The sequence below is a fragment of the Phaseolus vulgaris genome, chromosome 10 (assembly GCF_000499845.2).
Source record: "Phaseolus vulgaris cultivar G19833 chromosome 10, P. vulgaris v2.0, whole genome shotgun sequence".
NCBI lineage: Eukaryota > Viridiplantae > Streptophyta > Magnoliopsida > Fabales > Fabaceae > Phaseolus > Phaseolus vulgaris.
Genome location: NC_023750.2, coordinates 42366869 through 42389362, shown reverse-complemented (window position 1 = coordinate 42389362; position 22494 = coordinate 42366869). Strand labels below are relative to the sequence as shown.

At 28.2% G+C, this 22494-nt stretch overlaps 1 protein-coding gene across 1 annotated transcript; it reads left to right on the top strand.

The window, feature by feature from the left end:
• Positions 1 to 530: 530 nt before the first annotated feature.
• LOC137818242 (ubiquitin carboxyl-terminal hydrolase 6) lies at positions 531 to 9902 on the top strand. The gene is made up of 18 exons (XM_068621535.1): positions 531 to 714; positions 1418 to 1563; positions 1715 to 1750; positions 1843 to 1950; positions 3409 to 3509; positions 3611 to 3737; positions 4177 to 4236; positions 4327 to 4394; positions 4651 to 4701; positions 6216 to 6324; positions 7056 to 7144; positions 7620 to 7689; positions 7823 to 7903; positions 8021 to 8116; positions 8933 to 8981; positions 9069 to 9179; positions 9267 to 9341; positions 9481 to 9902. The coding sequence occupies exons 1-18, from the start codon at positions 705 to 707 to the stop codon at positions 9534 to 9536; spliced, it is 1443 nt and encodes a 480-aa protein (XP_068477636.1). The 5' UTR covers positions 531 to 704; the 3' UTR covers positions 9537 to 9902.
• Positions 9903 to 22494: the final 12592 nt, after the last annotated feature.

The window sequence follows — 22494 nt, the reverse complement described above, 5'->3', positions numbered from 1 at the left end:
AAAAAGAGGTGGACTTCTCATATTATCCAATAAGATTCATTTAAAAAAATATATATTTTTAGATAATTTTCAATATTTATCTTTTTCAATGTATTTTTTTTTTCTTGCATGTATCTTATTTGAAGACAAATTTCTTCTCTTCTAGCCAATTAATCTTATCTACTACAAATTTTGACACCTCAGTTTTACATTTGTTGCTTTCTTACCTCCATAATTCACTGTAAAGGATAAAAGTAGAAGAAAGAAATCAAGTTTAATTTTGTATAAATTAAAAATAATTTCTAATAAATCTAAAATAAACAAAAACAGTTAATAATAAAGTAATTTAGAATTTTATTTTCTAAAATAAACTCATGGAAAAGTGGTATAAATTCCAAAACTCCTCCCAAAGCAACTTTTTATCTGGGTTTTTAAATTAACAATTAAAATAAAATGGCAATTTAAATGATTTATTATAAACCTAAAATATTAAAAAAAATTTGTATGAATTTTAATAATTGTATATATATAAAAAAAGCATTTTAAGAAGAGTGTGGGTTCGTGGAAGAGGAAAAGGAAGTGGGCCAGAGAGTGTTGTGCCCCAAATATAAACCCCCAAACACCAACAAGAGAAAGGCCTCAATTTCAATTCCTTTCCTTTTGCCCTCTCTTCAAGCCAACCTCTTCTCTGCTCCTTCTTCCTCCTTCTCGATCCTCCTGCAATCATGATTACAGGTCTCGCACCTTTTCTCTCTTCCATTTTCCGCTTCCTACTGTTCCTTTCTTCTCTGTGCATTCCTTTCCCTCTTCTCCGTGTCTTTTCTTTTCCAATTTTGTATGCTGCTCTTTTCTTCGATTTCTGCTCTGTTTTCCAATTCAGAGAGATGCGGCACATGTAATTTAGGGTTTGTGCTAGAGAGGGAAGGAATTTGTGTTCGTTTGGAATTCTGATGGATGTTGCCTTTTGAACTTGATTTATTATGGCTTTTAAAATTAATCTGTTCTGTGTGAGCTTTGATGATTCAGTGCTGTGTTTGCTTTCAAGTTTGGCGGTTTGTTCGTTACACTTTTTTTTACTTACTTACTATCGATAATCAATGTTTTCTGGTTTGGTTTATTGGAACTTTCGAGAATGGAGATGTGGCTGCATTCAACTTGTTTTGAAGTCTAACTATGCTATGTGAGCAGCGAGGAAATTGCGCTGGGTTTCCTTCTGATTTTTAATGTTTTCAGTGTGCATGAAGGTTTGCGTTATTTTGCATCTCTTAACGGATATTGTCGTTAAGCTGATGGAGTGTTAGCGAGAAACGGAAAGTCCTGGGTTTGCCGTAGATTTGGGGTTCTGTTAACTGATGTATTGTATTGCTGCTTGTGGATTGCTATTTTTTTTAATCTGATTTTATCATTCTGATATTCACTACTGATCTTTTTTCTGCAGTAAGTGTAAAATGGCAAAAAGAGATTTTCAAAGAAGTGGAAATTGACACTACCCAGTCTCCTTACGTTTTTAAATGCCAACTGTATGATTTGACTGGTGTTCCTCCTGAAAGACAAAAAATTATGGTCAAGGGTGGTCTTTTGAAGGTAAGTAGATTGTTGAAGTGATTACTTTAAGTAATGAGAAAAAGAAAACTTAGGCTCTCCTTAGTAGGTCTTTTAAAAAGATCATAACAATAACCGGGAATGAAGTTGTTTCGAAGCTCTTTTCTTCCTTTGATTTCCTTTTGCAATGCAGGATGATGCTGATTGGTCAGCATTAGGAGTTAAAGAGGTTAGCAGTGCTAGCATGTGTTTTTCAGTACCGTTCTTCTATGTTCCATGTATCCTTTCATTTAATCGATCCACATAATCTCCTGTTTTCAGGGTCAAAAGCTAATGATGATGGGTACAGCTGATGAAGTAGTGAAGTCTCCAGAGAAGGGAACTGTTTTTGTTGAAGATCTTCCTGAAGAAGAACAAGTAGTTGCTGTTGTAAGTTTGAACTCTTACACACACATTACTTGAACTGCAAAATATCTGTGTTTGTAATTTTTATAACAGTGGTAGTTCGCAAATAACGGTATCTTAACTGATGTTTAATGCATACTCTTGTATTTTTTCCTTGTGTTACACATGGCGAATAATTTTTTCCTTTAGTTTAAATTTAAAAGTCAATACTTTCCAATAACCCACCCTTAAAACTGAGAAACAGTTCGACAATAGTCCCTTTGTCTTCATTTTTTTTATTCTTCTCTTAAAACTCCAGCTAACCTTCCCTGAGATTTGATTTGAAAAGAAACAATTCAGCACTGATCTCATTTCTTTCTTACCTATCTCATTTTTCTTCCACGAACCATCTTGGGAGAAGGATGAGAAGCCTGAGCATGTTAAACAATGCATGACCTATCCTTTTTAGTTTTTTGATGTGAGGCCCCATAGTTCAGAAATTAAAAAATAGCAGTTAATGAACAAGAAAGTTGTCATAAAATCAATTTTTTAAACCTTAAATGGATCCTTATTGTCTTGTCTATATCAAATTTGTGTTTTCTTTCTCAATAGAAGCTCTTTAGATTGAAGATATTCTCGTCTTGTTTAATTGGTCTGGGTTCTTATCTCCAGTCCTCTAAAGATATACATGGCATTGCATCAGCAATCCATTTAAACAAAACATCATATCGGTTCTTGATAACATGCATCAAGTTGGTACTTCTTGTCACATTTTATGTTTTCTTTCTCAAAATAGAAGTTCTTTAGATTGAAGATATTCTCTTGTTTGATCACTTGTTCGATTGGTCTGGGTTCTGGTCCGCTATAGGTATACATGGCGTTGCATCGGTCATCCATTTAAACAAAACTTCAAATCGGTTCTTGATAACATGCATCAAGTTGGTACTTCAGTGTCGCATTTTTCCGTCACTTTGGTTCTTAAAATGGCAGCAATTCTGTCTTGAAAGGATGAAACAGTGGTGGAGTGAATTAATTATCATTGAACGGATATTTTTTTTATAGAATATTTTTTGGAGATATTCTAGTGTTTGATCTGTGTTTAGTAGTGGTTTAGGTTCTGCCATATCCTCTAAGGATTTTCATGACATTTCATTGGTCATCTATTTAAATTTAACATCAATTGGTTGGTATTCAATATTTTAGTGATATAAAATTGGTCCTTCGGTTTCACATTTTGCCATCACTTTTGTCCTTAAAATAGCAGCCTTTCAGTTATGAAAGGATGATACACTGGTGGAGTTAATTTGTTATCATTGAATGACTAGTCTCAACTGGGCCTTGTTTTCACTTGTCTGAAGGATGTTAAATTTAACATATTTTAATTGTTTATTTTCTTTAGTTTGGCAGAGTCATACACTTTTTCTTTTTTCATTTTAGCGTTTGATTTTTTTCCTCTTTCCTTTTTGGGTGGGTGGGGTCTGTGTGATGGATTGATTTTCCCAGGGACACACGGCTGGTCTTTTCAATTTGGGAAATACATGTTATATGAACTCAACATTGCAATGCCTCCATTCTGTTCCTGAGTTAAAGTCAGCTTTGATTAAGTAAGTCTTTTTCAAGGAGTAGGAATTTACATTTTATTTGTTGCATTTTTGAGGCAGACAATGACATATGATGAATACTTTATGAACTTTCTTGGAATCAGGTACTCACACTCAGGACGAAACAATGATGTCGATCAGTCTTCTCATATGTTGACCATTGCAACCCGTGACTTGTTCAATGAGCTTGATAAAAGTGTCAAACCTGTGGCACCAATGCAATTTTGGATGGTACAATATATATAGTGTTCATTTCATAACTAATTATTCAGCTTTTTCTTAAATTTATATATCTATGTAATATGTTTTTCGGTGGGAAGATTTTCTTAAAAAAATTTGAAATGTTACATCAAAACGATAGAATTGGGTAATGCTGATTTATGTGTATGTTAGTTTCTATGTTGAAATGTTTATTCAAGCCCATTTTTTGTGGCCAATATGTTCATGACCTCCTTTTGAAAATACCATCCTGAGTGGAGACTCTTAACTTGTAGAATGTGATTTTTGGATTTTATTGATGTTCATCCTTGGCTACTTTTTTTTAGGGCTTTTATGCTTTCTAGTTATTCTTTGTCATTGTACATTAAAAGGCTACATCTTCATAATTTTTTGATGTTTGTTTGCTGCTCTGAGCTTGTCTCACACCTTTTTGGGGATGGTGAATGACCAGGTATTACGGAAAAAATATCCTCAATTTGGTCAGCTGCATAATGGAGTGTTCATGCAACAGGTTTATAAGTTGCACACCATCTTATGGAATTAGTTTTATTACTGTAGTGAATTGGTATACCTTACCCAATTTGTTTTTCATGTCTAACAGGATGCTGAAGAATGTTGGACACAACTTCTATACACACTCTCTCAATCCCTCAGATCCCCTGGATCTAGGTAACTTTGTGCATGTTTCTTGGTAACTGAATGCAACTGTGGCAGTATCTTTCAACTAATGTTTATTGTTTAGAAAAGTTGTTAGATTAAATTGGTTACTAAACAGTTGATATTGATACCTATTCTCTGTACTTCACATAGTGGCATACTAGATCTTTCGAACCCTCCTGATTTATAATATATTAATATTTTTCATCCACTTCTTTTCTTTCAGACTGCTAATTTCTATCTAATAAAATTTATTATTTGTTTTCAGTGAAAATCCTGATGCTGTGAAGGCCCTCTTTGGCATAGAACTTAATAGCAGGTACAGTCCAATGCTTTCTCCTTAATTGTTGGCTACTGATGTGCAATATGTTAAACATCCACAAAGTACTCTATTAATTTTTGTTCTCATTTGTAGCATTGTTCTTGGTACTATTTGTAGCTAGGGATTTGACAGGCTTTCCTTGCATATACGAGAAAGCAAGTAGTTTCTTTCTTTTCTTGATTTTAACTTGTAGATTACTCATTGTCATCTTCTTTATGCATCATTTTGTTTTTATCCAAACCTCTGTGGTAGCCAGATTTCAATTGTTGTTTGGTCAATTATCGTCTTTTGTGATTTCTTTTTGTAAAGTATGGTCTCTTGTATGCAAATTGCATCAGTGGCACTTCTTAGAGAAAACACGTTATCCACATATCATGCTTTTAGAAATTAAACCTATTAGTTTATAATATGGTAGCTCAAGGAATACAGAAATAAAGGCAACATTTTATTTAATGCCTGAGCATGGTAACTTTGCAAATGAAGAAATTGTTTTCCGCAATATTTTTGAATTCGATGCAATTAGGAATTAAGATTAACCGCTCATTATCATCTTACAAATGCAGCTAGTTATTCTACTATGCATGGGTTACTTAAATAAAATATTTATAAGAATAGAAAGTATGTTTTATTCAATGCATATTTATATCTTACAGTTAAAATGTTTCAATGGTTCAGTTTTAAGTGTTAAGCATATACTCATATTTGAAATTTAATAATTATATGATATTATTTTATTTTATATGTTAAATAGTGATATTTATATTTACTTTTCAACTTCATCTGCACATTTTAAATAAAATAGGTTATTGTGTTTGTGTATACATATTCTGACACATTAATTGAATTTTTCAAGACATTAAATCATTTAAATTGTCACTCTTTATGCTTCACCACTCTAATTTTACGAAATAATTTTCTAACTCAATTTAAATATATTCCTAACATCATGTACTAAGCAAATTCTTCTTATGATAATAATATTAATTTTAAAAAATTAAAATATATTATCAATAAATACTCATGAACGAAATTTTAAATATTATTTTTATTTGTTTAAGGAATGACCACTGTTGAGATGAGTCTGTGGAATCTCATGGAGGGGAGAAAGCAGGAATGGAATGTTTGCTCATACACATCTAAGATTACGATTAAAAAAATCTTTATGAATATGTAAATTGAGTGTACGCTCATACACATTAGTGTGTCGATTGTGATTTTTCCTCCCTTCTTATTTGAAGTGGTAACCTAGCTAGAGTTTGGGCTTTACTGTAATTTATGTGTCCATGACTCTGTCAGTCTTTTTGCTGGAAAAATATATTTTGTTCTATACGTACTTGTGTAGCATTGTTGTTCTTGCTTTTTTATGGTGCATTCTGGGTAGTTCACTTTATTATGAATAAAGAGACAACAATTCACACTTTTTTTTAGATCTACTAAAATGCTTATTGATGTCCCTAAACTTGCAGCCCGTTAATGTGTAGTTATTTTCCATTTTTTTGATAACTTGTTAGGATTCATTGTCAAGAGAGTAATGAAGAAAGCTCGGAAACAGAGTCTGTTTATTCACTTAAATGCCACATATCGCAGGAGGTGAACCATTTACATGAAGGGATAAAACAGGTAAGTGCTAAGCCATTTCTCTTTATCTCTCTATTCGCACTTGTTTTTTCTATGTTGGGGTGGGGGGTTTTAAAAGGATGTTTTGTCCTTAGTCACCCCCTTTATGCTTGTTTTTCTTGTCTAACTTCATACTTTTTCTTGATAAAGCTGTATAACTATGATATTATGCAGTGAAAGTTCAGTGATATGTTGCTTTGCTGAAATTTTACTTCATAATTTACTTATTTGTGTGTAACTTGAGTTTCCTTCTACTACTGAAAAAAATTGACTCTTGAGAACCAGTATCTTATAGTTTATCACTAGCACTGTTACCTGCAGCAAAGATATTTTCTTCGTTTGCAGAGGTCCTAGGTTTGGGCTGAGTTTTTTGGGAGTGGGAGGTAGACACAGGTGTTAGTTTGGTTGAAATGAGTGCAGCACGCTTGTGCATGCATGCATACACAAACCAAAAGAAAATTAACGATAAAAAAATTATTCGTATTTTTCCTGTTTAGAAATAATGATCTGGTTAATGAAGTTCATGCAGATGGTTAATATGTAACATGTTAACTTATTAACCATTGGTATTTGTTCTTAGCTTTTTCTCCATCCCCCTATAAAAGTACTGCTAAATGAAAATTCAATTTTAGTTTGACATCATTTAGTTCTATCATATTGTTTAATCTTATTAATTATTCTTTGTTATGATGAATACACTTATGAGCTTCTATTAACCTAGCCGACTTTTGTAGGGTTTAAAATCAGAGTTAGAAAAGGCTTCACCTGCATTGGGCCGTAGTGCTACGTACTTGAAGGAATCACGTATCAATGCCCTGCCAAGGTTGATATTATCCCTTTTAAATGATATTTTCTGGATCCTGTTTTCTTTGATGCCATGTGATTTCAGTTGGATTACAGTTTGATCTACACATCTACAAACTACCTTTGATAGTGTAACTTGCATAAAAGGTCTAGATAAGATTACTAGTTAGGCTTGGTTTCTACATTGGCTGTGCCAAGACATCCTTCTTCAGTCTGTATTGAAAACGAGTCAGCCTAAGTTTTTGCTGTACATCCTAATTCCTATGAGCATGTGGATGGTCTAAAGTAACAATAATAGTAATGACTCATGAGACCTTGTTCGAAAGAGTTGTTAAGATTCTATGGTATAACTTATGATCTTTCTCATGGGTCATAATTAAAATATTTTTGAGTTTTGGCGTTGTTCAGATGAAGATTGGTTGCATCTCTGTCATGTTTTATTTCTTCATTTGTAATTGCTGAGTGATGCGTTTTTCAACTTTTGCCTTTTTAAGGTATTTGACTGTTCAGTTTGTCCGTTTCTTTTGGAAGAGGGAAACCAACCAGAAGGCTAAGATTTTACGGGTAACATTCACTATATTTCTCCTTCTGTTTTGTCTTTTTTGACGGTCAGTGTTGGGTTTTGACAAATTATCCTTTAAAGGTTTTGCTCGCCATCTGAAATTTATTTTACTGCCTTTGTGCTTGGTTATCTCAGAAAGTTGATTATCCTCTGGAGTTGGATGTTTATGATTTTTGTTCAGATGATCTTCGTAAAAAACTGGATGCTCCTAGACAGGTATCCTTCTTGTCTTTAAATATGAAAATCTTATGGTTGTTTGTAAAAAAAAAGAGAAGATGTTTGCTTTGTATAATGTGTGGGTTTATATTATCATTTTGGATATTGTACCTTTAGATCCTAAGAAACGAGGAAGGCAAAAAGCTCGGTCTTAAAGTGAATGAGAAAAGTTCTGCTCAGAAGGAAAATGATGTGAAAATGTCGGCCGCTGAGGTGAGGAAACCAGCCAAACTTAACATCATGTTTGATATGCAGTGATTGTGATTCCCTTCAATGATTTCCATGCTTGCTATCATAAGTATGGAGTGGTAATTTCATTCCATCCTTTAGCAATAGAATTAGGAGTCCAGAATTGAGTTCTGTTCCTAAATAGAATATAGAGGAGGATTTCATTCTCCATGGAATATTAAGGGACTGTGTCTGTCCTGCTTTTAAAAACAGTTTTCTGTTTTCTTTTTTTGTTCTCTAAAACTAAAAACTTGTTTGATAACTGTTTTATTAAAATAGTTTTTGAAAGCTAAAAAATGAAAAATGATTAGATGTGTTTTCTGTTTTTAGTTTCTTAGCCTGTCTTCAAAACTTGTTCCATTTCTCAACCGTACCATTTTCTTTCTAAAACAGTTTTCAGACTAAAGTTATTAAAAGTGTTTTTTCTAACTTATTCTCAAAAACAGTTCTTCAAAAAACTAAATCAAATATCCTAAGTAATTCTTTTCTTTTTTTCCCTATATGTCTGTGGGAAAAAAACTTTTTCTTATTTGAGCCTATTATTTTTCTTTTACTGATAAAATTACAGAACTGTTTAATTTTTTGGCAACAATTTTTAATTATCTTGTAAAAAAATGACATTGGTTTGCAATATATGTATATATGATGCTAGTTAAAACTCGTTTTTTTATTACGTTGATTCTATGTATCGATCATTACAGTCGATTCCAGTCCATTTAATGCCCCTTGCATATTCTACATGCTATAGTCTCAGCCTAAATAAATGCAATCCCTTGCATATTGCTTCTTTGATTTATTCAGGGATCATTGAATGGAGAAGGTGAATCATCTGTAGTTCCCATGGACGAGGGTAAGATCTTGCAACGATCTGTTACTCATTTATATATGCATGCACTAATCTTCTTCCTGCTATGTATTAATCATTCTCCGTCTATAGGTGAAAAGGAAGGACAGATGACTGGAATTTATGATTTGGTTGCTGTGTTAACCCACAAGGGTAGAAGTGCTGATTCAGGACATTATGTTGGTTGGGTCAAGCAAGAAAATGGTAGGTTTTAGGAAACAGAGTTGTGTTTGTACTGTGTAACCATCTGTCACTGTCTCTTTCAAACAATATTTCTTTTGTTGTTGGCAGGGAAATGGATTGAGTTTGACGATGACAATCCCAAACCAAAAATAGGAGACGACATCACCAGACTATCTGGGGGAGGTGAGTGTTACATACTTAATTTGCGTACATGGATTTATTTACTTCTCCCTCCACCCTACTCCCATCCTCTTCAAATTTTAGCCTAGCAGGATCTTTAATCTGTGTACTTGTAAACAAATAATCTGTCATCTGTCTCCAGGTGATTGGCATATGGCGTATATAATAATGTACAAGGCTCGTGTTGTATCTCTGTAATTGGTAGGAAGAACATATTTGATGATTTACCTCGGAGATTGATGGATTGTGAGTGAGAGAAAATGGTGTACCCGGATGATTTACCTCGGAGGTTTGATGGTTGTTAGTCAGTGTTTGTTTTAGGTGTTGTATTTTTTAAAGGATGTATGAGAATTTGAGTGAATTGAAGCCCATGAATTTTCGTCCTTCCAATTCCATCATTGGTTCCAAGAGGCAGTTGAGTTGAATATCAAGTAACAGTTGAAGTCAGGTATATGTTCTTTATGAAATGCTACATGCAGCCTCAAAACCTGTCACATACTTATTTAATTTGATTATCACAACTGAATCATTTTTTATAATTTTAAACATTTTTTTACCTGTTCACTTTATGGCAATAACATTCTTTCTGCTCTTCCTTTAAGCTAGTATATGTTCAAGTAATAGTTTCAAAACATCTCTAAAATTTGGTTTAATTTATGAATATTATACACTAAGTTTAGTTATTAAGTTATATAGTATATAGTAGAAATGTAGTACCCTTAATTAATATGACTTGTTAGAAATATAATTATGTTATTTTGAAAGATAGTGAAAGTGTGAACTTTGACGTTTATGACTCTTACATTATATATTATTTAAATTGATATTGTTTCTATTATTCCTACCTATTGATTCATAGGTAGAATCCTTGCGGAATCACTTTTCTCAAAAATTCCGTTTAACTTTTATTCATCTTATACAAAGCCTAGTTTTTATTCATCTTATTCAAAGCCTAGTTCGGACTGACACAAGTTTTTTTCAAATAGTTAAACCTTAACTACGTAAATTCTGATATTTCGTTTTGAATAAAAATACTTAGACCGAGTTTATCTTTTTCAAATCCTAAATATAAAAAATTGAAAATATTTTCTTTGTTTTAAAAACATGTTTTTTATTTTGAATTTCAGAGAAAAATAAATATTTAGAGACATATTTGGACGAGTGCGGTAGGGTGTTAATATCTTTTCTACATTTTACTATGACTCTTGGACCCCACTAGTTTATAAGCTATCTTTTTGGATTTTTTTAATTTTTTGCAATAATCTGTGATTACGATTTTGTCCCTTTTTGTTCGTCGATGTTCTTGCTACAACACATACTCTATTTTAATTATGTCATTAAACAATTTTTGAAATCTTACGATCATAAGATAAAATACACATTTAATCAAAAGGATATACAACAATGAGTTTTTAATTAATGACAGTTTTATATTAATCATTATGAGTTTATAAAAATATTTGAAAAAATCAATTTTTAATAAATTGTTTTTTTAATATCTATATTAAAGACATTTCAATATCCATTGTTAAATACTTGTTTTCACCGTTGTAATTTTTTTTTTTTGCAGTGGTGAAGGTGCATGAATCACATTAAAATTGTGTACAGAGATTATTGCGAGGTAAACAAAATATTCAGTCATAATTATTATTCTTTTATTTGAGGTTTGAAATCTTGTATAAGAAAACATAAAACCATAATTAAGAACGATCTTTTACCCGTCTTTTACGCTAATTAAATGCATTAGATAAAAAAAATTAAAGTTACTTCATAAATAATCATTTTAAAATTTAATTTATAACACATCACAATCTTTTTAAAATATAAGTAATCATAATGTGTATGTTTCTCAACAATCCATTAATTAATACAGAATAATATGACAGATTATAATATCTATAATATCTAATTAATGTATTCTTTAATAATCAATTAAATAATTAGTTACTGATATTAAATAATTTGTTACTGATTATCATAGAGATTTAATATCAATTCTAAAAGATTTTAATAATTTTTTTTATAATCTGGACGGGTTATTAGTTTTCTAGATTTATTTATTTTCTCTATGAAATGACTCATACAATATATTATTACTATTTATTAATTTTAATAAATTACATTATATTAAAACGTATAAAATATAGAAATAGAAGTGTAATAAAATGAAGGAATGAAAAAAAAAAGAAAATATAATTTGTATTTTGCAAAACAAACGTGGGCATGAACATGGACGAAGAAAAGACTTTAAATAGTATCTATAAATTCGTAAATATTAAATAAAGAACAAATGATTTAATTTAGTTGGTGGGGGATGAATGAGTTCTTGTAAAACTCTTGATACTTTTCTTTAATTCATATGAATAGAAAAAAATATATAATGTTGGTTTAGAAAAAATAAATTTCTTAATTTAAAATGAAAATATCAAAATTATTGATTAAACAAAATAGGTCATAATTATATTCAAGTACACAAAAACATAATAGAAACAAAGTAGTCCTAAATTTCTAATCTCATGTAAATGAAGTGAATATACAATCACTTCTCTAATTGAAACTAGTTTGGGATTTCAAATCTTGAGAGTCAAATCAAGTTCTTCCACCACTCCATTGGTAGCCATTGGAGAAAAACTATTTTCTTCAGCAGAATTCTTATCATCAAGTGAAGTCTTTCCATTTAAACCAATAGCTTGCCAAAAATTCTCCATGTCACATAAACCAGGATTAAACAATAACTGTGATTGTGACCCTGAATTTGGTGCTCCACCTCCAAGAATAGGAAAAATCAAAGGTTGATATGATTTTTGGTGTTGATGAAATTCACTCCCTTCATCTATCAAAGACTCCAACTTGTGAATGGTAGCTTGAACATAATCAGAAGTATAGTGCCCTGACCATGAATCCTGTTTGAGTGCAATGTGTGGTTTGCTATGTTGTGGCTTAAAATGAGTCATGGAAAGTGTTGACACCCCAAATGTTTTGCCTTTGAATCCATCACATTTATTTGAATCAAGAAAGTCACCAACATATGAATTTTTGCCATAAGCAGAAACCATGTTAAGAATCTTCTCTTTCGGTGTTGTTGCTCTTTCTACCTTGTGTGCATTTTGATGTCCACCCAAAGCTTGGTGACTGTGGAACTTCTTATTACAATATTTGCACCATAACTTCCTTTTCTTCATTGGTAATGACCTTTTTGAATGTGATGGAGAATAAGCTTTTGCAGATCTGCTTTCTCCTTCTTCAGTATTGCTTTCCATTATTTTATATTGCTTAATGCTAAAATTTCTTATAAACTTTGCCTCAAGAATTTGTCTTTGTAAATTTTAGTGGTCAAGTCTACTACAACACCTTAATATATAGCAACATCTTTCATTATTAATGATTGTTACAAATTATTATGGTGATTTTGAACATTTCCATATTTAATTATATCATGATTGGTGAAATATTAGCAAAAAAAAATCTTTTTGTTAACTAATTTATCCTTATCCTGAAAATCAAGAAATGAATATAACACACAGTAATAATTTAAAATTTAATGATTTAAACAATATTATATAAAATCTCATACAAGTTTTAATGATTTAGTTCTTCAATTCCATCAATATCTGTCTCTATATATTATATTTATTTTAATCACTTGGTTACTGTAATTATAATAATATTTTTTATTTAAAAAAACGATAATATTCTTATAAAATAGTCAAAAATTATTGTCACGCATAATTATTATACTTCTTTTATATATATATATATTTATTTATTTATGATTCATCTTCTTGATGATTTGATATTTGGTTATTTTTTTTATAATTATTTTATAAATTTAATAATTTATTTGATTGATTTAATCATAAGATATACTTATTATGATCACTAGATAATTATATCATGATTGATGAAACTCTTTCGTACGTATGATTTATCTTCGAAAATCATACTACTTCCTTTTTTAAAATAACTACAGTTTTAGTTATTTAAAACACGTTATATTTTTCTTGCTAATATGTTTTCAAATTAATTATTTTCTTATTTAAAGTAACATGTATGTAAAGAAGTAGAATTATTTTAAGAAAACTACTTAAAATTTAGAAAGATGATGTTCTTGAAAATAACATTAAGTTATTCCAGATGAAAGAATAACATTTGATTTTGACCGGTAAATAAAATTTGTGAAACAAAAAGAAAAAGAAAATATTCTTAAAAAATATTTTTTTTTATTTCTAAGAAATAAAAAATAAAAAAGAAATAATAAAAATAAAAGATTTTTTTTAATCTGTTACTTTTCACACTTCCAGAATCTCTTTTTTTTCTTCACTCTTCATTCATCTATCACACAAAGTTTGTTGCATCAAATCGTGTAGCTACTCATTTTTTTTATATATATATAAAAAATTATGTATCAGGTTACTTAACTTTATATTAAAAAGAAAAAAAATAAGATAGAGAGGATTTGTATTTTTTTTTATTCTTTCTTTTTTAACATATGTTGTTATATAACGGGGACATAGTTTTATTAATTCCAATCGACTAGGCATATTGTGTCGCCTCATATTTATCTTTTATTCCAAAAACTATCCAACTAAAGAATTTTGTCCCTTAAAAATAATCAATATAACAACTCATCAGACTAACTCAACTCTATAAAATCAACTCATAGAGTTAAGGTTTACACCCACTTATATACAATGAAAAACTCTAAACTCTAGTCGATGTGAGATCTTCAACATATATAGTTATGTTAATTTTTGATATGTTATTCTTGTTCCTTTCCTTCATTGCTAACATTAATGTAATGATATTACTAATCTTCACCAGGAAAGAAAGAAATAGTAAAAAAAATAAGACATCCTCTCCAAACTTATCTATCCATAATTAATCTCCAATATTTCTGTATCTGTCAAATAAATTCCCTAGAAAATAAAAATATGCAGTTCTAATAAACAAAAATTTAAGAACATAATATATCTTTGTTACCTAGATGATTAATTAGTATTGGTTTCATATCACCTTCTTCCTTTCTTTATTCTCAAGTATTGATTCATAGCTAAAATCATTGAGGAATCACTTTTTACAAATATTTCGTTTAACTTTTATTTATCTTTTTAAAATTCTAGTTTAGACTGACACAAGTTTTTTTCGAGTTTAGTTAAATCTTAGCACTAAGTAATTTCTGATATATCGTTATGAATAAAAATACATAGGACCAAATTTCATCCTTTTCGAGTCCTAAATATAAAAAAATAAAAAATAATTTCTTTATTTTGAAAACATGTTTTTATTTTGAATTTTAGAGAAAAATAAACATTTAAAAAAATATAGACTTATTTTACATATTTAATTAAAGATACCGTCTTTGATGGATGCTAATACCTTTTACTAACTCTTGGATCCCAAATATGATTCACAATCTATCTTTTTGGGATTTTTATTTGCAATAATGTGATGATTCTTTTCCTTGTTTTTACGATTAATTTTTATTTGTCAATCCATTGTGATCGTAGTTATAACACATACTCTATTTCAATTGTGTGAGTCTTATTCTTAAATAATTTTCGAGATCTTTATAATTATAAGATAAAATATACATTTAAAAAAAATAAGTGTATACAAAAAAATGATTTTTATTTAATAACAATTTTATATTAATATTTTTAATTTTATAATAAAATTAATATTTATACTAGTTCTTAATGGTGTCAAAGTATTTTTTATATCTATATTAAAGACATATCAATAACCATTGTTAAATACTTGTTTTTACAGTTGTAATTTTTATTTTTTATTTATTTGCAGTGGTGAAGGTGCACGAATCACATTAAAATTGTGTACAAAAGATTATTGCGAGGTAAACAAAATATTCAGTCATCATTTATTATTCTTTTATTTAAGGTTTGAAATCTTGTATAAGAAAATATAAAACAATATTTAAGAAGGAACTTTTACCCATCTTTTACGCTAATTAAATGTATTAGATAAAAAAATTAACGTTACTTCATAAATAATGTGTACGTTTCTCAACAACCCATTAATTAATACAAAATAATATGAGAGATTATAATATCTATAATATCTAGTTAATGTATTCTTTAAGAATCAATTAAATAATTAGTTACTCATTATCATAGAGATTTAATATCAATTCTAAAAGATGAATCGATTCTATTTTATAATCTGGACGGGTTATTAGTTTTCTAGATTTATTTATTTTCTCTATTCATCATTTCAATAACTCAAAAAATATATTATTACTATTTATTTATTTTAATTAATTACATTATATTGAAACGTATAAAATATGGAAATAGAAGTGTAGTAAAATGAAGGAATGCAAAAAAAAGTAAAAATATAATTTGTATTTTGCAAAACAAACATGGACGGAGAAAAGACTTTAAATAAATCCATAAATTCGTAAATATTAAATAAAGAACAAATGAGTTTAATTTAGTTGGTGGGGGACGAATGAGTTCTTGTAAAACTTTTGATACATTTCTTTAATTCATATGAATAGAAAAAAAAAATGTTGGTCTAGAAAAAATAAATTCTCTAATTTAACATGAAAAGATCAAAATTAACGATTGAACAAAATAGGTCATAGGTATATTCAAGTAAACAAAAACAAAAATAGAAACAAAGTAGTCCTACATTTCTAACCTCATTTGAATGAAATGAATATACAAGAACTTATCCCATTGAAACTAATTTGAGATTTCAAATCTTGAGAGTCAAATCAAGTTCCTCCACCACTCCATTAGCAGTCATTGGAGAAAAACTATTTTCTTCGGCAGAATTCTTATCATCAAGTGAAGTCTTTCCATTTAAACCAGACATATATGTGATTTCATTATGTGATATCATTGAAGAATCTTTAGCTTGCCAAAAATTCTCCATGTCACATAAACCAGGATTAAACAATAATTGTGATTGTGACCCTGAATTTGGTGCTCCACCTCCAAGAATAGGAAAAATCAAAGGTTGATATGATTTTTGGTGTTGATGAAATTCACTCCCTTCATCTATCAAAGACTCCAACTTGTGAATGGTAGCTTGAACATAATCGGAAGTATAGTGCCCCGACCATGAATCATGTTTGAGTGCAATGTGTGGTTTGCTATGTTGTGGCTTAAAATGAGTCATGGAGAGTGTTGACACCCCTAATGTTTTGCCTTTGAATCCATCACATTTGTTTGAATCAAGAAAGTCACCAACATATGAATTTTTTCCATAAGCAGAAGCCATGCTAAGAATCTTCTCTTTTTGTGTTATTGCTCTTTCTGCCTTGTGTGCATTCTGATGTCCACCCAAAGCTTGATGATTGTGGAACTTCTTATTACAATATCTGCAACATAACTTCCTTTTCTTCATTGGTAATGACTCTTTTGAATGTGATGGAGAATAAGATTCTGCAGAACTCCTTTCTCTTTCCGCATTGCTTTCCATTATTTTATCTTGCTTAATTTCCAAAACTTCTTACAAACTTGGCCTCAAGAATTTGTTTTTTTACTTTTAATGGTCAAGTCTACTACAACACCTTAATATATAAGAACATCTTTCCTTCAACTTATTAATTATTGTTACAAATTATTATAGTGATTTTGAACATTTTCATATTTAATTATATCATGATTGGTGAAGTATTCAGAAAAAAAATCTTTTTGTTAACTAATTTATCCTTATCTTGAAAATCAAGAAATGAATATAACAAACACTGTAATAATTTAAACAGGATTATATAAAATCTCAATACAAGTTTTAATGATTTAGTTCATCAATTTCATCAATATCTCTATGTATATATTATATTTATTTTAATCACTTAGTTACTGTAATTATAATAATATTTTTTATTAAAAAAAACGGTGATATTCTTATAAAATAGTAAAAAATTATTGCCACGCATCATTATTATACTTCTTTTATATATATATATATATATATATATATATATATATACATTTATGATTCATCTTCTTGATATTTGGTTATTTTTTTATAATTATTTTATAAATTTATTAATTTATTTGATTGATTTAATCATAAGCTATATTTATTATGATCACTAGATAATTATATCATGATTGGTGAAGTATTCAGAAAAAAATCATTTTTTAACTAATTTATCCTTATCTTGAAAATCAAGAAATGAATATAACAAACACTGTAATAATTTAAAATTTAATGATTTAAACAGTATTATATAAAATCACATACAACTTTTAATGATTTAGTTGATCAATTTCATCAATCTCTATATATATTATATTTATTTTAATCACTTAGTTACTGTAATTATAATAATATTTTTTTATTAAAAAAATACGGTGATGTTCTTATATAATAGTAAAAAAATTATTGCCACGCATCATCATTATACTTCTTTTATATATATACATTTATGATTCATCTTCTTGATGATTTGATATTTGGTTATTTTTATATAATTATAATAAATTTAATAATTTAATTGATTGATTCAATAGTAAGATATACTTATTATAATCACTAGATAATTATATAGTTTTACGAGTCTTTTTACAATAGCATAATGTCTTTTATAAGTTTACATTTTTAAAATTTTGAGAAATAATAATTTTAAAGAATTAAATATTTTAGTTATGTTTATATTTTTATTATTAAAATACGTATTATAATGAAACTCACGCAATTAGAAATTAATATTAAAGTACTCTTTCGTATGTATGATTTATCTACGAAAATCATTCTACTTCCTTTTTTAAAATAACTACCGTTTTAGTTATTTAAAACATGTTTTATTTTTCTTGCTAATATGTTTTCAAATTAATTATTTTCTTATTTAAAGTAACATGTCTATAAAGAAGTAGAATTATTTTAAGAAAACTATTTAAAATTTAGGATATTTATTAGGGAAGAAAGATGATGTTCTTGAAAATAACATTAAGTTATTCCAGATGAAAGAGTAACATTTGATTTTGATCGGTAAATAAAATTTGTGAAAGAAAAACAAAAATTAAAAAATTCTTAAAATAAGATTTTTTTTTTGTATTTCTAAGAAATAAAAAAGAAAAAAGAAATAATATAAAAAAAAATAATCTGTTACTTTTTACACCTCCAGAATCTCTTTTATCACCTTTCATTTCCATTTTTACCTCTCACCCGTCTTAACTTTTTCTATCTACACTCCCATCTCATCTTTTTTTCCTCTTTCACTCTCTCCCATTCACCTTCAGCACACTAATACTTCTTCAAACCACCCATTTACTTTCTTCACTCTTCATTCATCTATCACACAGAGTTTGATGTAGTCGTGTAGCTACTTATTTTTTATTTATTAGACTTAACTTTATATTAAGAAGAAAAAATAAAATAGAGTATCGTATCCCTATATATTTCAAGCTTCCACCAAAAGCTATCAACTATCTCTTACTCAAAAAAACAACACAACCAAAGAATTTCGTCCTAATGAAACATGTAACTAGATCTTACTTATCCATAATCAATCTCAAATATTTTTATTTCTGCGAAATAATAAATTCCTATAAAATAAAAACATGCAGTTTTAATAAATAAAAATACAAGAAAACAATATATTACCTAGATGATGAATTAGTGGTTTCATATAAAGGTTTTTATTATAATAACAAAATTTTCAGCACCTGTTTCACCTTCATGTGTTGTTCTTGAATTACAGACCAGTTATAGTCAGGTGACTAAAATGTGCATGATGCATCAAAGGGGATTATGCAGGTTTTTGCTGCACAATTCTGCAGCAAGCATGACAGAACTTCTATGTGTTTTGTTAATGAATGTAATTGTTGTTTTGGTTGCTTTGATCTTCATGTGGTAGTTGGTTTTTTTAAAGAGTTTTACTTAAATTTTATTCTGTGAGATTGTGTGTGAAGAAAAAAGCGAGAGAGAAAGGGTGAGGGGTGCTAAAAGTGATAATGGGGTGCAGAGGAAAATAGTGATAAGGGCTGGTCAAGGTGGGCTGAGGTGCACTTAGTGAAACAGGGTAGTGTGGGCAGGAAAACAGTGAAGGTGGGCTGAGGTGTAAAAATGGAAATGAAACAAAAGAGAGAAGTGATAAATAATCTAGGGTGTCAATAGTAAGCGTGAGTTTCTTAATATCTTTCGCAAATTTTATTTAGTGCGAATTTTATTTACCTCAACGAAATTGATGTTGACAATATGAATATTTTAATATTAGAGTGGAAAATTTATAAATAGAAAAATTTAGTTATTAAAGCTTCATTTAAAAAAAGCACCATCTCGGTTAAGTTCTTTCTCCTTTAGACTCTGTTTGCTTCCATGGATATACTGTTCACAAGGAAAAAAGTGAGAGGATATCAATGGTTTGAATCCAGGATTTTGCAAGGAAGAGGAGGAGAGAATATACCTGTGAATCGTAAATATCCTCTACCCTCCGAATTTACCCTCATTTATCTACAATGGTTTTTAATATTAAAAAACAGTATCTTATTTATTTATATAAGATGTGTTTTTTTTTCTAATTTTAATTTTTAAATCTACGAAATATGTGAAAGTTGTTTATTTTTAAACAAAAATAACTCATTTCATTTTTAAAATTTTTTAATAGGCAATGATAAATTTGTAAAGTAACATTTAACAATTTAAACAAAAATAAAATTCTTTCACAACCATCATATCACTCACAAACTGCCATAAACTTTTCTCACACATCCACTTCCCAATCCAAACACACACTTAGACTTTTCTATAAGATTATGTTAATCTTCTTTAACATCAGAAATTATTATAGGATTCTCAGTGAAGAATAAAATTTTTGTTAGAGCAAAATCATTTTTACCTTTTTTTTAGAAGTTTTGTATGTTTGGGAAGAAGGGTGTTTACATGTGAGGTTTCTAAACCTAAGATGGGTCTCTATTAGTCCAAGATCGCAGAGGTGTGCTTAGATTGCCAATCAAGAGTTCGTGTGAGCTTTATGAAGTTGGAGCTTTTGATTTGATGTTTAACATTCTAAATAGGTAAGAGGTGCTAACTTTGTTTTTCAATAATAGCATGGGTTGGATGATCTAGATGTGAAAGAGACATGATCACATAAATTTGAACAAGCATTTGCAGGAATTGATAATCTGGTTGATTTTGAATTTAAATGACTTTATCTTGATTTTGTTTTGAAATTATGATTTGAAATTTTTGTATTGGTTGAATTAAATATGAATCTCTTTTTGTTGTCAAATATTTTGGAAATGAGTATATATGTATTAGTTTAGTTGTTAGATTTCTACAATTGTGATATATTGGTACAATATGTAATTAGTTTGAGGTAATACATTCAATCTTATGTCAAAAGAACGAAGATAAAATTATTTTTTTAACTAATTTAGTCTTATGTATGATTCTAATTTTTTTCAAATTATATAAGACTGGTTGATCGAGTTGAATGTTTGTCATTTAAATAGTTAGTACTAATACATTTAAGAAAAATTAATAGTTTCAAAATATCTCTAAAATGTAGTTTAATTTATTAATAATATATACTAATTGTTTCTACTAGGATTTGATTATTTATTTCTAGAATTATTATTCCTAAGTATTGATTTATAGGTACAATCCTTGCAGAAACACTTTTCTAAAAAATTCTGTTTATCTTTTATTCATCTTTTTAAAAGCTTAGTTTGGATTAACACAAGTTTTTTCCAAATAGTTAAATCTTAGAACTACATAATATTTTTATATTTCGTTATGAATAAAAATACATAGGACTAAGTTTAATCAATTTCGAGTTCTGAATATATTTTTTTAAAATATATATATATATATATATATATTATATTTTAAAGACATATTTTTTATTTTGAATTTTAGAGAAAAATAAATATTTAGAAATTTTCACATTTTTATACATTTAATTAAAGATATCATCTTTGGACGACTGTTGTAGAGTGTTAATCCTACACTTTACTAATTCTTGAGATTTTTTTAATAATCTATGGTAACAATATTTTTTCTTGTTTTTAGGATAAATTTTTGTTCATCGACTTATTATCATGACTTGGTTTCAATTGTATCACTTTTATTCTAAAACTATTTTCAAGATCCTTACGATCATAAGATAAAATATACATTTTAAAAAAAAGTATATACAATTTTTTAATTAATGACAATTTTATATTAATCTTTTCAAGTTTATCATAAAATTTCTAAAAAAATGAATATTTAATACAACAACAGTTAATATTAGAATCGTTATATTAGATCTTAACGGTGTCAAAACAAATTTTAGTATTGTATTAAAGACATTTCAATAACCATTGTTAAATACTTGTTTTCACTGTTGTAGTTTTTTTTTTCTTTTCAGTGGTAAAAAATTATTTATTATTCTTTTATTTGGGGTTTGAATGTTTTACGCGTGTATATAAGAAAACATAAAACCATTTTAACTCTTACCCATCTTTTACGCTAATTAAATGCATTAGATAAAAAAATTAAAGTTACTTCATGAATAATCATTTTAAAATTTAATTTATAACAAATTACAATCTTTTTAAAATATAAGTAATCAGTACGTTTCTCGATAACCCATTAATTAATACAGAATAATATAACAGATTATAATATCTAATTAATGTATTCTTTAAAAATCAATTAAATAATTAGTTACTGATATTAAATAATCAGTTACTGATTATCATAGAGATTTAATATCAATTCTAGAAGATGAATCGATTTTATTTTATAATCTAGACATATTACTAGCTTTCTAGATTTGTTTATTTTCTTTATTCATTATTTCAATAACTCATAAAATATATTATTATTATTTATTTATTTTAATAAATTACATTATATTGAAACGTATAAAATATAGAAATAGAAGTGTAATAAAAGTGAAGGAATGCAAAAAAAAGTGAAAATATAATTTGTATTTTGCAAAACAAACATACACAGAGAAACGACTTTGAATAAGTATCGATAAATTTATAAATATTAAATAAAGAACAAATGGGTTTAATTTAAAGGGTGGGGATGGGGAGTTATTGTAAAACTCTTGATACCTTTCTTTAATTCATATGAATAGGAAAAAAAATATAATGAAAAGATGAAAATCATTGATTAAACAAAATATGTCATAGGTATATTCAAGTAAACAAAAACAAAATAGACATAAAGTAGTCCTAAATTTCTAACC

Coding starts and splice junctions, on each gene's coding strand:
- LOC137818242 (XM_068621535.1), top strand. Junction 3,510..3,610: donor TTAAAGTCAGCTTTGATTAA/GTAAGTCTTTTT, acceptor TCTTGGAATCAG/GTACTCACACTCAGGACGAA. Junction 4,237..4,326: donor ATGGAGTGTTCATGCAACAG/GTTTATAAGTTG, acceptor CATGTCTAACAG/GATGCTGAAGAATGTTGGAC.